General features: G+C 37.5%; 1 protein-coding gene across 2 annotated transcripts in view; it reads left to right on the top strand.

Annotated features, from left to right (window-relative positions):
• The window catches only part of LOC145537103 (plastin-3-like), a 45,455-nt gene extending 32,539 nt beyond the window's left edge, over positions 1-12,916 (top strand). The window contains exons 9-17 of one of the 2 annotated variants that reach the window (XM_081567775.1): positions 1,902-1,928; positions 2,201-2,296; positions 5,900-6,095; positions 7,669-7,747; positions 8,475-8,589; positions 8,777-8,910; positions 9,753-9,876; positions 10,099-10,223; positions 11,685-12,916. In XM_081567775.1, the coding sequence (XP_081423901.1) occupies positions 1,902-1,928; positions 2,201-2,296; positions 5,900-6,095; positions 7,669-7,747; positions 8,475-8,589; positions 8,777-8,910; positions 9,753-9,876; positions 10,099-10,223; positions 11,685-11,817 (1,029 nt within the window). In that variant the 3' untranslated portion in view covers positions 11,818-12,916. The remainder of the gene's footprint in view (positions 1-1,901; positions 1,929-2,200; positions 2,297-5,899; positions 6,096-7,668; positions 7,748-8,474; positions 8,590-8,776; positions 8,911-9,752; positions 9,877-10,098; positions 10,224-11,684) is intronic. The other variant, XM_081567774.1, reaches the window with a different exon arrangement.
• The last annotated feature ends 2,110 nt before the right edge of the window (positions 12,917-15,026 follow it).

The raw sequence follows: 15,026 nt of genomic DNA, 5'->3' as shown, positions 1-15,026 counted from the left end.
GACTCTTTGGGGTCTACTCTTCACCTGTCTTTCTCAAGTGCATAGGGAGAAGGCACATACAAATTATTTCTGCACCCTTAGTAGATAGTTGTAAGTGAAAGCACTTTCACAACTGTAATGCCCTACTCCTTAGGAGATAACCTCTGTGCCACTAATGTAAGATCTGAGTTTGCGTTCCATGAATTTCTCTGCAGTGGCTTTCACTCTCACCTGATTCTCCCCATTCTTAGAATAATTTCTGGCAAGTGTATCAAACGTACATAGTTGGCTCATTGAAGATACAGCTTTCTAGGCCTCTCCCAGAGCTCTGTACTTAGCAGGTCAGAGCTTACATCTGGCCATCTCCATATTCAGCAACTTCCCTGGGGGATTAGGGTGTACACAATCCATAGGAGTTACCATGAGAAACATTCCTTTATAATCTGTTTGGACTGTCAAGGCCCAGTAATAGAAAACTACCAAAGCTGGGAAGGTGATCTTCAGATGTAACATTGATCTCAGGTGGCCTCGGCCTATAGCAGCTTGAGGCAGGGATTCTGTTCCCAGCCAGAGATTGAGGTCAGGCTACAGCCGTGAGAGAACTGAATCTTAGCCACTAGATCACGAGGGACCAGTGGGACCAAGGCCCTGGCCCATCAGCTGTGTAGAAATGAATTTCCACATAGAGACTGAGACAAGTAAAACAAGTGTTTATTAGGAGGAAAACGTATATGTGAATAGACTCACATGGGTGGGCTCAGAGAGACAGTTGCACCCTCGTGGTGGTTGAAGTCACTTTCATGGAGCATTTCTTCTGGGTTTCCCTTTGCCAGTCATCTTGCTTTGTCTGGTTCTGAGTCCGTGTTTGGTTTATCTCAGGATCCTCCCATGTGTGCATGTGTATCTCTTAGCCAAGATGGATTCTAGTGAAGAGGCCTATGGGTAGGTTGACATCACTTACTATGAGCTTGAGACAGGAGATACATGGGTCCAGGCTGAAGAGTTTCTCCCCTGTGGACAGAAATTCTATAATAGAAGAAACTCCATAAAAACTGGATGATGGAGGAGGCTGGGCCTTGCCCAGATAAGAAATAAAAGACCATATATTCCTCATTCTTGAAGTCAAGGATACCTTCCTGACTACACAGGCACAGGAAGGCTCAATGGAGGTCAAAAGGAAGGGGGCAACACCTCAATTTCTGTCTGGGAACCAAAGCCCTGCTTCAAGGCACTGTGGACTGAGGCTACCCAAAACCACCGTGATGCTACCTCTTCTATCTCTTATCTGGACAGGGCCCAGCCTGCTCCATCATCCAGCTTTTATGGAGTTTCTGCTATTACTATTATGGAGTTTCTGTCCACAGGGAGAAACTTCAGCCTGGGGCCCATGTATGTCCTGCCTCAACATGATAAAGAAACTTCACTCCAGTTCCTGTCCTCTGGTATTCCAGAGAGGCAGAATTGTACTTGACATGTGTGTTGGAGACCCTCATTAAATGTTTAGACTAATATAGTGGTTTTCAGGTTTTGTTCTGTGTAGCATCCACACAGCCTGAATTCACCCAGCCCACATCCCATATGAGCAATACCATTTTGTTTTAGGTATTGGTATTCCAAGTAAAAGTGTTCCAGTGTTGAAAGAGGTCAAGGGCTTAAAACAAAGAGAAGCTCATTTGGTTAAATATATTCAGATGATTAAGAGTTTACTGTTATTTCACCACCTCAAGTAGAAATCATTTAAAAATTTTTGTCATTTCAATTTATAATTTAATGCATTGTTAACACAACTAATCTCTTCTCCATAGGTTATGGTATATACATATTATGCTTTGTAATGATATAACCTGTTTATTTTCTCTTTCCCTATGCTTCCTGGATTTCTCCTATCCTACTTGTTTCTCGTGCTTGTTTTATCTGTCAAGCTTATTGACTTCAGTAACTCAGTGAAGGTACAGAACTAGTTATATGTTTTCTAGCATTATTATATTGATGATTTCAATAAATTGTAAAGTCATGACAAAATCCAGTTCATCCATATTCAAGGCAGACATAAGGCCAGATAGGTGGACTTTTCTGGGAAAAGGAACTGTTAAATAAGAAGATAGAGATTTGTGTCACATTCTTACAAAATCCAATGCAAATATCCTTCCACACATGGGACAATAGGATACATTCATTCTTTGTAAATGTGATCTCACTGACATTTGCAATTCATTTTTAGGATTCCAAAGCCTATTTTCATCTTCTCAATCAAATCGCACCAAAAGGACAAAAGGAAGGTGAACCACGGATAGATATTAACATGTCGGGTTTCAATGTAAGTATAGATGTTCTTGTGAATTCTACAAGCTTACAAAATTGTCAATTTCTTATAGATAACAAGAATGCTTATAATTGCATGTTGTGATGTTGGCAGTTTTAAGTATTATCTTAAATTTTATTACTGTAGATGTAATTTATAGACAGAAAGACCAGCTTTGATTTATATTAATAGTTTATTGGTGAGTTCTGTAGTTATGGTGTTGTTGGTTTTTATGGATGGCATAAAATATTCAGAGTAAGTGTGGGGAAATAAGCACTAGAGGCTAACCTTTTCTGAGTGTTTGGATTATAATCACAATGATAGATTTAATGAAAACATATTCTTATGTTGAGAGTAATGTGAATGTGTTTACAAACTCCTGATCTCTCAAATCCAATTTGGTGAATTACTGTCACAGACCATGTTCCCTTGTTACATCACTTATTTGCTCAATGACCTTGGACAAGTTCCTTTGTTCATACATGAAGTAACAAGTTGGCCTAGACTATTGAGTCTCAACTTTCTAGGATCCTGTTGTTCTTTGTATTCATTAGATATGGAATGGATTCTACTGATTTTTAAAAAATGCACATTTCTAGCATATTTCATATCCACTTCAGGATTGAGTGGATTACACTTGCTAAACATTTTATGCAGCCCTTATCAGAACTGAATTTGTCACTGACTTGTAGTACTTACATTTCTGTCTGTTTTTAAATCTGAAATTCTTCAGTTCAGGTCCCTCTTGGCACAAATGAGGGGCCCTCCTGTGCATGAAGGAAGCTATCTGGGATGGCTAGCCAGGTGATCTTATGCCTGGGTAGATAACACCAGTGTACTGATTCTGATTATGATACAGCTCTTCTCTAGTCACTTCTCCCTGGTTGATCTTAAAGCACTCCCTTCGCTGTCTCTGTCCTCCTCAGAATCCTTTAAGGATTCCCCGTTGACTTAAGAGTTCAATCTGAAATGTTCTGCTGTGCACGTGAAGCCCTGCTACACCATCTTGCTCCATTTCTTCTAGCCAGGGCAATTTCCTACTGCTCTGTCCACACATTCATTTTACTGTTGAGCCTTTCATCATGCTTTTCCTTTGTTTTTCAGTGTCCTTTATCTTTGTCAGTCTTATACCTTCTTTAGGGATATGTATCTCCATCATAACATCCAGTTTCCTCATGATCCTTTGTGATTCCTCTCTGCCTCCATACTCCACCATCCCAGGCAACCACTGATTTGCTTTCTTTCAATGTAGTTTGAATTTTTGAGAATTTTATGGAATCATATAATAGGTGCCCTTTTTTTAATCAAGCTTCTTTCAGCGTTATTATTTTGAGATTCATCTGTGTTGTTACATAAATCAGAAATTCATTCCTTTTTATTGCTGAATAATATTTCAGTGAATGGATATGCTATAATTTGTTATCCATTCACCCCAATGAACATTTGGATTGTTTCAAGTTTGAGGCTATTACAAATACAGCTGCTCTGAACATTCATATACAAGTCTTTGTGTGAGTTTATGCATTCATTTATCTTTGGTAAATACCTAGGAGTAGAATGGCTGGGTAATGGTATATGTGCGTTTAACTTTTCTAAGCAGCCGCCAAGTTGTTTTCCAAAATGGTTGTACCATTGCACATTGCTACCAGTAGCACATGAAAGTTCCAGTTCATCCACATGCTCACTGACACTTTAATGTGGTTAGTTTAAACATTAAGAATTTTGGCAGTGGTAGAGGTGTCTCATTGTGATTTTAATTTGCATTTCCCTAATGGCTAATGATGTTGAACATCTTTCCATGTAGTTATTTGCTGTCTATACATCTTTGTTTAAACACTTTACCCATTTTAATTGCATTGTTTGTTTTCTTATCAAGTTTTGAGTGTTTTATATATTTTGGATATAAGTCCTTGATTGGATATGTGATTTGCAGATACTTAGTCCCAGTGGTTTTCCAAGAACAGGCATTGTTTAATTTGAACAAAGTCAGATTTAGTCATTTTTTTTCTTTGACAAATCATGCTTTTGATGTTGTATCTAAGAAATTTTAGCCTAACACAAGGTCACAAACATTTCTTATGTCTCCTCTTAGAGGGTTTATAGTTGGGGTTTTATATCTAGTTTTTTATTTATAGTTTTGGGTTTATACATTTACATGTGTGTGTGTATTGAAGGTTAATTTTGAATATGATGTGAGGTATGGGCTGAAGTTCTTTTTGGCATATATATATATATTTATTTGATTGTCTTTTGTTTCATTATTCTGTATCTTAATTTTTTAAAATTGTTGCTATTTCAACGTTTCCTTCTACTCCAATATCATCAATGCTTTTTGTTTAAGAATGCCGAGATGATAAAAAATATGAGATTTAAAAATAAAGATAGTAAATAGCATGAACCAGAAGTATTAAAGTAACAGAAAATAGAATAGGCTCTATGAGATGAACTCACTAGGCTCATGGAGAATCCCAAAGGCTGAATCCCAGTCAACTGCTCATCTGCTGGTGGTTACTGATTGCTCTGCAATGGTAACAGTGAAGGGTAACACAGTAAATACCCATTCTTCTGGAGACCTAGATGATCGAGGCCCCTCACTGGAGATGAAAAAAGTAAAGATAGCATCACCCATTAAAGACAGAGTTAAGACTCAAATTATAGAATCTGAACTGTGTTGGTTTGTAAGTAACATTCCCAAATTTCCTTTATCTCTTGTTTCCCCCTTATTATAAAAATCCCTTCTTACCTGACACTCTTTTCCAGAAGACATACATTTACCCTGGGGCATACTGGGGTGGCCACATCTATAGTAACTGCCAAGAGAAGTCTAGAGGGGGCAGATCACTGGAAACGAATAATCCAAAAGCAATTGTTCCTCCTGCAGCTCCAGTTTTTTTTTACTTTTATTGTTGGGAGGTGGGGATGGTGAGCACTTGGGAAACTATCTTTAATTTGGTATGAAATTATCATATCTGTAACTTATACTCCTCACCAAACTGTATGTTAGTCAAGAAATCAGCATGCATCTTTCCAAAAGGAAAGAAGTTGGGGTTGAGGGGGTGGGGGGGACAAAACAGAGAAGAAGTTAGGAGTCCTAGGAATTAGCTGAAAGTAAGTATTTTACACAGAAATAGACAACTTTGCTTCCTGGATGGAAAAGTAAAATCAAAAAATAGTTTAAGAGAAAGATGATAATTTGAAATATGTAATTTAAACCTCAAAATTATTGGAGCCTGGTATCCTTGATTATTATTGTAAAAAATTTCTTCATAATTCCTTCATCTTTTTCAGCCTTACACCCTCTTTAGGGCCTAAATTTAAAATCTGAACAAGTTTCACTTTTTTTCTTAATGAATTTTGGCATGAGAGAAGTAATTTCAGTTGAGTGAAATGTATCCTGTCCTTAGATTCGTGATCTGGTGCCATCTAGGGTATTTTCAAGGTACTGCATATCCAGCACAGGCAACTTTTTTTTTTTTTTTGCATTCAAAACAGTAATATAAGTACCATGTGTTGGCTAAGAAAAAATAGAATTGTATACCCAGCTTATCATTGTAGGGCAAAGTTTCTATATTTTTAGTATGGCCTTTTTTAAAAAAAAGTCTTATTTTACTTCAACAGGAAACAGATGATTTGAAGAGGGCTGAGAGTATGCTTCAACAAGCAGACAAATTAGGTTGCAGAAAGTTTGTTACCCCAGCTGATGTTGTCAGTGGGAACCCCAAACTGAACTTAGCCTTTGTGGCTAACCTGTTTAATAAATACCCAGCACTCACTAAGCCAGAGAACCAAGATATTGATTGGACTCTATTAGAAGGTAATAGAGTATACAGGTTTAGTATACAGGTTTCTTAAATTATATTTGGGGCTACACAGTAGAAATACATAGGCCACGATGATTTCATAATCTTGATTTAATAAGTTTCCTTATCCACTTTCCTTTAGCAACTGTCTACTATAAGTAGTCCCAAGGGCTGAGTAAAAAGTGGCAACTGATAGAAAGGGATGATACAAGGGAACTTTTATTTTAATTTACTTATTTTTGGCTGCTCTGGGTCTTTGTTGCTGCGTGTCGGCTTTCTCTAGTTGCTGCACCCGGGGGCTACTCTTTGTTTTGGTGCTCAGCCTTCTCATTGGGGTGGCTTCTCTTGTTGAGGAGTGTAGGTTCAGTAGTTGGGCTTCGTTGCCCCATGGCATAGGGGATCTTCCTGAACCAGGGATCGAACCTGTGTCCCCTGCTTTGGCAGGAGGACTTTTATCCACTGTACCACCAAGGAAGTCTGGGAACTTTTAAAGTAAGCTAGCCTAGGATCACTTAGTATAAGGCCACTTAGTAAACCAATGTTTTATTTTAATATTTTGTATTTAGGTCACTTATTTTTAAACCTCCCTCCAAAAAAATGCACGTGTGCATAAAATTTGACCTATGTAAATCTGCAGTATTTGATTCATTCTTGCATAGTCAGACTAACTGAAACTGCTCTCATTTCCTTTCACCTTTAACCTACTCAAAAAATAATAATAATGCATGTAAATATTCATTTAATTTGGGAAAGGCAGAGTATACCTTTGCCAGATTATATATGCATGAAGTATAGTACTTAAAAATTAACAAATGTAATTAGTAGCTCATTGCATATCCACTAGCATTATTATGAAATCAGATGGTAAAGAATCTGCCTGCAGTGCAGGAGACCTGGGATCAATCCCTGGGTTGGGAAGATCCCCTGGAGAAGGGAATGGCTGCCCACTCCAGTGTTCTTGCCTAAGAAATCCGTGGACAGAGGATTCTGGAAGGCTACAGTCCATGGGATCACAAAGAGCTGGACACAACTTAGCGACTAATACTTCAAACTCTCAATTAGCAGCTCATTGCATATATACTAGGATTACTGTAAAATCTTTAAATTTTATGCTTTTGAAGTTTCAAATAATTTGTTGCTCTAATATAGGCACGTAAAAAAAAGTACATATATGTAACTTAGTATCAGTATTTTTAAATGGGTAGAGAGAAGATGTAAATTAATGTGAGTATAGAGGTTTGTATGACCATGGTAAATTTTTCTAATAAAAACTAAACCAATAATATCAGTTACTTTAGAAGTATGGGGATTTGGGGAGATACTGGAGAAGGATGAGATAGGGAAGAGAGTATAAAAAGTTCATATACCTCTTAGCTGGTTATAATAAGGTTATATTTTTACTTTTAAAAGAAAGTCATCCAATTTAAAAAACAAGAGAGTATGTATTTAGAGAGACTGCTTAGAGATTCATATTGGAGAAAACCTTTAGATCTGAAAAAAAAATAATCATCTAATTGTGGGTTGATGTTATATGCACATATGCAAGGTGTTTAATGATTATATAAACACTGTGAATATTTTTAATAGGAGAAACTCGCGAAGAAAGAACCTTTCGTAACTGGATGAACTCTCTTGGTGTTAATCCCCATGTAAACCATCTCTATGCGTAAGCCTTCCAATGCTCTTGTAAAGTTTTGAACATCATGAATGGATGCTGCATAAATAATTATAGCTCTAAACCTTTTCTAAATGTTAGTTTGTAGCCATTACTTTATTGGAAAATGTGGTGACTTCCGTTATCATTTCCCAAATACACAAAAGCCCAGATTATTTCTTTACATGGTCATTAAGTGAAAAAATGTATAAATATCTTTCTAACACCCTAGGGAACAGAGACTTTATATTTTGAAACGGAGACCAGAGAGCACATTAAGTAGACCATCCATGATGCCTTGAGGTCTTTGTGTTCACTGTTCTCTCAGCCTGGAATGTTCTTTTCCACATCAAATGCTTTATTCCCTTGCTATATTCAAGCCGCTGATCCAGATCCTAACCACCACCTACCACTCCCTAACTCCTAACCTCTTTCTTTTTGTTTTTCATAGCAATTAAATACATTCCCCTAACCCATTTATCCATATACTTGTTTATTCTCTTTCTTTCTCTGACTCTAAAGGCCTGGAATTTTTCTCCTATGAGCCCAGCTTCTAGAACAGTTCTTTGCAAACAATAAGCTCTCAATAACTATTTTTAAGTGAATTGGATGGTGTTAGCTCCATTTTTAGCACAGATTAATAAAATACATGAGTCTTTTGACAGTGTAGTGTCCTTGTTTTTAAGGAAACAGGCTCTGCTCTCTGAAAACACTGATCAAACTCTTTTTAAATCATCAGTGACCTGCAAGATGCCCTGGTAATCTTACAGCTATATGAACGAATTAAAGTTCCTGTTGACTGGAGTAAGGTGAATAAACCTCCATACCCGAAACTTGGAGCCAACATGAAAAAGGTAGCTAATTAAGTTGCTGCACATATTTGTTACGGACTGTTTTTATTCTCAATTTGTTTCTTTTGTTTGGGAAACTCTTTGACTCTGAGCTTCTTGAGGACAGAAACTGTGTCTTACTTTGTGCGCACCTGCATATAAAGATTAAACAAGTGAAAATCTTTAATCATTTGCTTTTGTTTGCTTGCAGCTAGAAAACTGCAACTATGCTGTTGAATTAGGGAAGCATCCTGCCAAATTCTCCCTGGTTGGCATTGGAGGGCAAGACCTGAATGATGGAAATCAAACCCTGACTTTAGCTTTGGTCTGGCAGCTGATGAGAAGGTATGGTATACAATTTTAACTGCTCAAGTTCACTATCATACAGGTCTGTGATCTAGTCTTTACTATTTCTAAGGAAACGTATCAATGACTACACCTTTGAAATTTTTATGTTTAGACTCCGAAGTGAGTTTAAGTAATGAGTATATGTTGGATGGTCAATGGGAAATGCCTTCTCGATAGTGAGGCAACAGAATTGTGAATATTTCCCTTTTTTATAATCTGCCTGACACAGACCTGAGCCTCATTTAGAGTTGGTGAATAAAAACAGCAAAAATTATGAACATGTATACATTTGAGAAAGAAGATCTCTTAACTGTAATGCTAAAAAGCAATTCATTATAACTGGGTACCAGCCAAAGCACAGCTTACTTTAAGTCGTTACCAGGGGTTGGCCTAGTACACAGTGAGCCTGCAGTAAGTAGACTGGTGGACTTACTCAGTAGAGCGCTGAAAATCTTCCCACCAGCAGTGCAAAAGGCAGCTCAATGGCAAGCCACTACTGCCTGAAATTTTTTTTTTCATATAGTGTGAATGTCTTCTCGTGAAATCTTTCCTTTAATCTCTCAAACCTAAGGAAAAGAAATGAAAGATAAAGCATTCTAATAATTGTATTTTTTTTCTAATAAACTAGGACAGAAACTGTTCTGCTGCTTTTTTAAAATTAATTTCTATTGGTGTTTAGTTGCTTTACAATGTTGTGTTAGTTTCTGCTATACAGCAAAGTGAATCAGCTATATGTTTAAATATATCCCGTCTTTTTCAGCACAGAGCATTGAGTCGAGTTCCCTATCCTATGCAGTAGCTTCTCATTAGTTACCTATTTCTTCTGCTGCTTCATTTAGATATACCCTCAATGTCCTGGAAGATCTCGGTGATGGTCAGAAAGCTAATGACGACATCATTGTAAGCTGGGTGAACAGAACATTGAATGAAGCTGGAAAATCAACCTCCATTCAGAGTTTTAAGGTAAGAATTCCATGTTTGACTATTAAACGTTATGTTTGCTATAAAAAGTATCTATAGTTTGGAAAGCTAGCCTTTGGATTCTTTGTGAGTGAGATCATTGTGGGGCTAACGACATGATTCTTTTCTAATTCACTAGACTTTGTTTTTGACAGCGTTATATAAGTGATCATGCATTAATTTGTACACATGGAAATTCTCAAATGTATTGTCCTTTTACTCTAGGATAAGACGATCAGCTCTAGTTTGGCAGTTGTGGATTTAATTGACGCCATCCAGCCAGGCTGCATAAACTATGACCTTGTTAAGAGTGGCACTCTGACAGAAGATGACAAGCACAATAATGCCAAGTAAGGGATGCTGCCTAATATCCTCATAAGGGCATAGACATTGTAGGCAGGCAGATCTGCATTATCATTCAGGTTCTGCCACTCAAGAATGGTGTCAGCTGGGGGAAGCATCTTCTAGCCTCAGATTCCTCATCCATAAAATGGGAGCAATAATACTTACCTTGGAGATTTTGAAATGAGTAAAATACGTTAAGAGCCTAACATTGCTGCACCTGACCTAATAGGTAGGTGCTCAGTCAGCCATTGGTTTGTAGGTTATAGAAATAATGTATGTGTTAAAGCAACTTAGCTGCAAACTTAGAACAGAAGAAAAATGGGCTAAGGATAACCATGCCTTTGATAGGGTTTTCTTTTGTTGCACTCTTTTCAAACGTTTTTAAAACTTACTGTGCATAGCCCACCTTACTACATACACTGAGTTTATCTTGGTCCCTTAAGTGGGCAGGATGCTAAACCCTCAGCTGAAACCGTGCCTTGAAAGTTCCCTGCATTTTGACAACATGCAGAAGGTCCTTCCCACCTGCCTCTTCCCTTCTTCTCCAAAGATCTAGACTGTGATCTGGTTTCATGGGCAACCCATGAAAGCTCTCCTAGTATACACTGAAAATCAGCTCCCAACAGGGCTTCACAAGATAGCTAAGAAGCATTACTGTAAAACTTCATTTTGGCATCACATACTGCATCACATCATTTCTTCCCTCCTTGAAAAAAATATTTGCAGCATAATATGATAAAGATTTATAGAGAACTCCTCAAAGTTCTTTTTCCAGAAACTTGATCATATTTAAAGATTCCTGTTATAGAACACCTAGAAATGCCTTGTGTATTAATTGAGGGGTGCTCCTGCAAATTTCCTCGGCTGGACATGTCAGTTCTTAACTCCTTTCCTTTTTCTACCCTTTTCGTTCCTTGCTTCAGCCACACTGGCATGTACCATACAGACTCTCTCTCCTCCCTTGGATATTTCGAAGTATTCACTGCATCTATGAAATTGTATTTTGCATCTGGCACAGTTTTCCATTCTGTGTCTCTAAGATCTCGTGATAGCCACTGTTATCTTATTACATGCTCAATGAGAATATCAATATCTGAGTAATTATATATACATATTTTCAACATCTGGGTATATATACATATATGTATATACACACACACACATATTCTAGAAAAGTGTTTTTTCATATCAGTACTCCTAAATTGTTCTCATTTTACATTGTAGAAAAGGAGTGAATAAATATCATCAGCCCCAAATAGTAGAGCTTAAAAATCTGGTATCACTTATGAGTGACCTCAAAAAATAAAAGAGAAGACAATGAAAAATAAAGTCATTCTGATTTGAACTCTCACTGTAGAAGTTTTGCATCCTAGACAGTTGAGTATATAAGAGGAAATAGATGCCTCATGTCAGTGCCCATGACTGACCAGAATTGCACTTCAATTTTTGTTTCCTCCAAAAAATAGGTACGCAGTGTCGATGGCTAGAAGACTTGGAGCCAGGGTGTACGCTCTCCCAGAAGACCTTGTGGAAGTAAAGCCCAAGATGGTCATGACTGTGTTTGCATGCTTGATGGGCAGGGGTATGAAGAGAGTGTAAAATAACCAATTTGAATAAAAAACAACCTTGCTCCCAGGTGCATGATTAGCAGTACAGCAATTTCTGGCTGAAGTGCTCATGGCTTAAGAAACTATTGGTTATTGAAAGGACTTTTTAGTTTTCACAAGACTAAGCTCATCTTGGGAGCCCTCAGGTGAAAGAGTTTTAGTAGCAACAACTCCTCTTTCCCATAGTCAAGGTGGATTTGTCAGGCCCACCTGAAATGTGCCCGTAGTCAAATCATTTACTCGCTCCTCATAGATCGCTGCCCTTGACATTTTCCATTGCTGTACGTATTTCTATGTATCTGTTTTCCTCTTAGAATGTCCACCTCGTGGGACTTGCTTAGATGATTGAATATGAATATTATTGATATTAGGCAATAATTTGCTTTCCATCCAGTATGCTAGTTCTTATTCAAGAACTGTGGTCAGAGGGTATTTGTATATGAGTATCCTTTGCTTATCTTTCTAGTACTGAAAATTGACAGAAGTAACTGGCTGTGCAGAATGTAATAGAAGCTTTTCATATTCTTTTATTCTTAAAATCAGTATCTTTTTACAGTATTCTTTCTACATGATCCTTTTTTGTACATTTAAGAATATTTTGATTACGTTAAATAAGACTGCTGATTTTGCTACTTTTTTAAGGGGTCTTCAAGTAAGTAAAAAACATAGAGGGAAATGTACCTTGAATTTCCATCTTCCCTCCCACACTAAAGCTGTAAACACTTGACATATTTTGTCCTGAAACATTGGTTCAATATATGCTTATTTGTTTTAAAACATGTACCATCAAACTCTCTCTTTAGATTTAAAATGCTGTTGAATATGACACTTTTGAGGAGAGAGTGGGCTCAGAATTTAGGAAGGATATGGTAGGCCAAGTATGCTAAGTGTATATTAAATTTTCTAATTTTACACCTAAGATAAGGAGATGTGGTCACTAAAAAATAAACATATATGTAGGACTTAATGTACTCTAATGTACTCTTGCTTTGTCAAGCTGTTTGCTATAGTTTTTAAGATCGTAATGTTACTCTAACTCTAATGTAATCTGGTAGCGATTATTAGTTCAAATAAAGGCATTTACATAATTAGTCTCTTCGTGCCTCTGTCCCTTCTTAGTATGCCTATAATGTTTGCCAGTTTTTTTTCTCCAATATTCTAACTCATTTTCTGGTGTACTTTATAATATGATGTTTGTTAAATTTATGCTTTTGGAGCTGAATTACACAGATGGACAGATTAAGGTTATAATCCTCAATGAGGTAAGATGGTTTTCTCCAACTTACCAAAATTTCTTAGTCCATTTTCTCCCTTTTTCTTTCTTTTCATGTCATTCAATCTTTTCAGTGTTCAGTAATGACACGATATGTGTTTGCATGCGTGCTAAGTCACTTCAGTCTTGTTGGACTCTTTGTGACCCTATGGACTGTATCCCGCCAGGCTCCTCTGTCCATGGGATTCTCCAGGCAAGAATACTGGAGTGGGTTGTCATTCCCTTCTCCAGGGGATCTTTCCAACACAGGGCTAGAACCTGCATCTCCTGCAACTCCTGCATTGCAGGCGATTCTTTACTGCTGAGCCACCAGGGACGCCTGTTCTATGGTATACAGAAGGTCAAAACAATGGGGATCCAAACAACCAGGGAGGAGAGGTGGCTTATGACAGGTTTTCTTAGCCTCATCACTATTGACATTTTGGGCTGGATAATTCTTTGTTGGAGGTGGGAGGGAGCTGTCCTGTGCATTATTGCAGAGCATTTAGCTGTGTCCCTGGCCTCTATCCACTAGATGTCAGTAGCATACCCCCAGTGTGTAGACCAAATATGTCTCCAGAACCAGTCAAATGTTCCAAGGTGGGGGCAAAATCATCTCTAGTTGACAAAATGTTGTTTATGGTACCGTTTTAACGTTTTGTGTGAATCAGTAATATGAAATGCAATCCTTTAAGGAACTACATGGTGATACTATAAAATAGTTTTTATTTATAGCCTAAGAATAAGAAAGACCTTTCTTAATATGATATAAACCCCAGAGCTATAAAAGAAAGATAAATGTGACAATTCTACTTTTGCAATAAATGAGTAAGCAAAGTCACAATATAGATGACTGAGAAAAAATGTTTGGTCCCATTGTCTTAGTCCATTCAGGCTGCTGTAACAAAGTATCATAGACTGCGTGATTTATAAATACCAAATTTATTTCTCACAGTTAGGCAGTCTGGAAGTCCCAGATCAAGGCACTGGAAGGTTTGCTGTGTGGTGAGAGCACACCTCCTAGTTCACAGATGGCTGTCTTTTAGCTGTAACCTCACATTGTGATAGGGACAAGGAGCTCTGGAGTCTCTTTAATAAGGGCACTAACCCCACTCATGACTTCACCTTTATAACTTAATGTCCCACCTCCTAATACCGTCACACTGGGAGATTGTGTTTCAACATGCAAATTTTGGAGGAGCCTGAAACATTTAGTCTATAGTACCCGTATGATGGATTTTCTTAATATAAGGATAAAAGACCAGTCTCTGCAAATATATACCAGGGTAACTGATAAGACAGGACAGTTATCCCTTATGACCTGTCTTCTACTTTGTATTTCCCATGCTTATCTACATATGTTTCCTTCCAGGTACAAAAGTTCTCTGTAAGTAATGCCTTGAAGTGGCTTTGAAGCAAGATATTAATAAAAAAGACTTATTCCATCTTGCCCTTTATTCAAAACAGGAGCTAGTTTCTTGGGTGGTTCACTGTACAGAGCCCACCATCTGTAGGAATGCACCTTTGGTTACTTAAGTGTTCACATGAAACAGTTGGCCTGAACACACCATTCTTCTTTCCTCCAAATAAAGGGCTAAAATCACTAATATATTAAGAAATCTAACAAATCTGTAAAAGAGAAAGTTCCATTAGAAAAATGGGCAAAGGAGATCAATATCCAATTCAAAGCCTATAATTAAACAAAGAACATTAAAAGGGAATGCTGATTCTCAAAAAGTAACGAGGGTTATGTAGTTTCAACCAACAAAGAGCTGCCTTTTTTAGTAGACTTTATTTTTAGAGCAATTTTAGGTTCACAGCAAAATTGAGTAAAATGTACAAAGATTTTCCACATACCTCCAGCCCACACACATGCATGAGCCTCCCTCACTAACAACATCCCCCACCAGAGTGGTACATTTGTTATAGTTGATGAACCTACATGGACA

Source organism: Giraffa tippelskirchi, chromosome X (genome assembly GCF_054371585.1).
Source record: "Giraffa tippelskirchi isolate mGirTip1 chromosome X, T2T-mGirTip1v1.2.pri, whole genome shotgun sequence".
Taxonomy (NCBI): Eukaryota; Metazoa; Chordata; class Mammalia; order Artiodactyla; family Giraffidae; genus Giraffa; species Giraffa tippelskirchi.
Note: the sequence above shows the minus strand (reverse complement) of the source record. Positions and strands in the feature narration are given on the sequence as shown.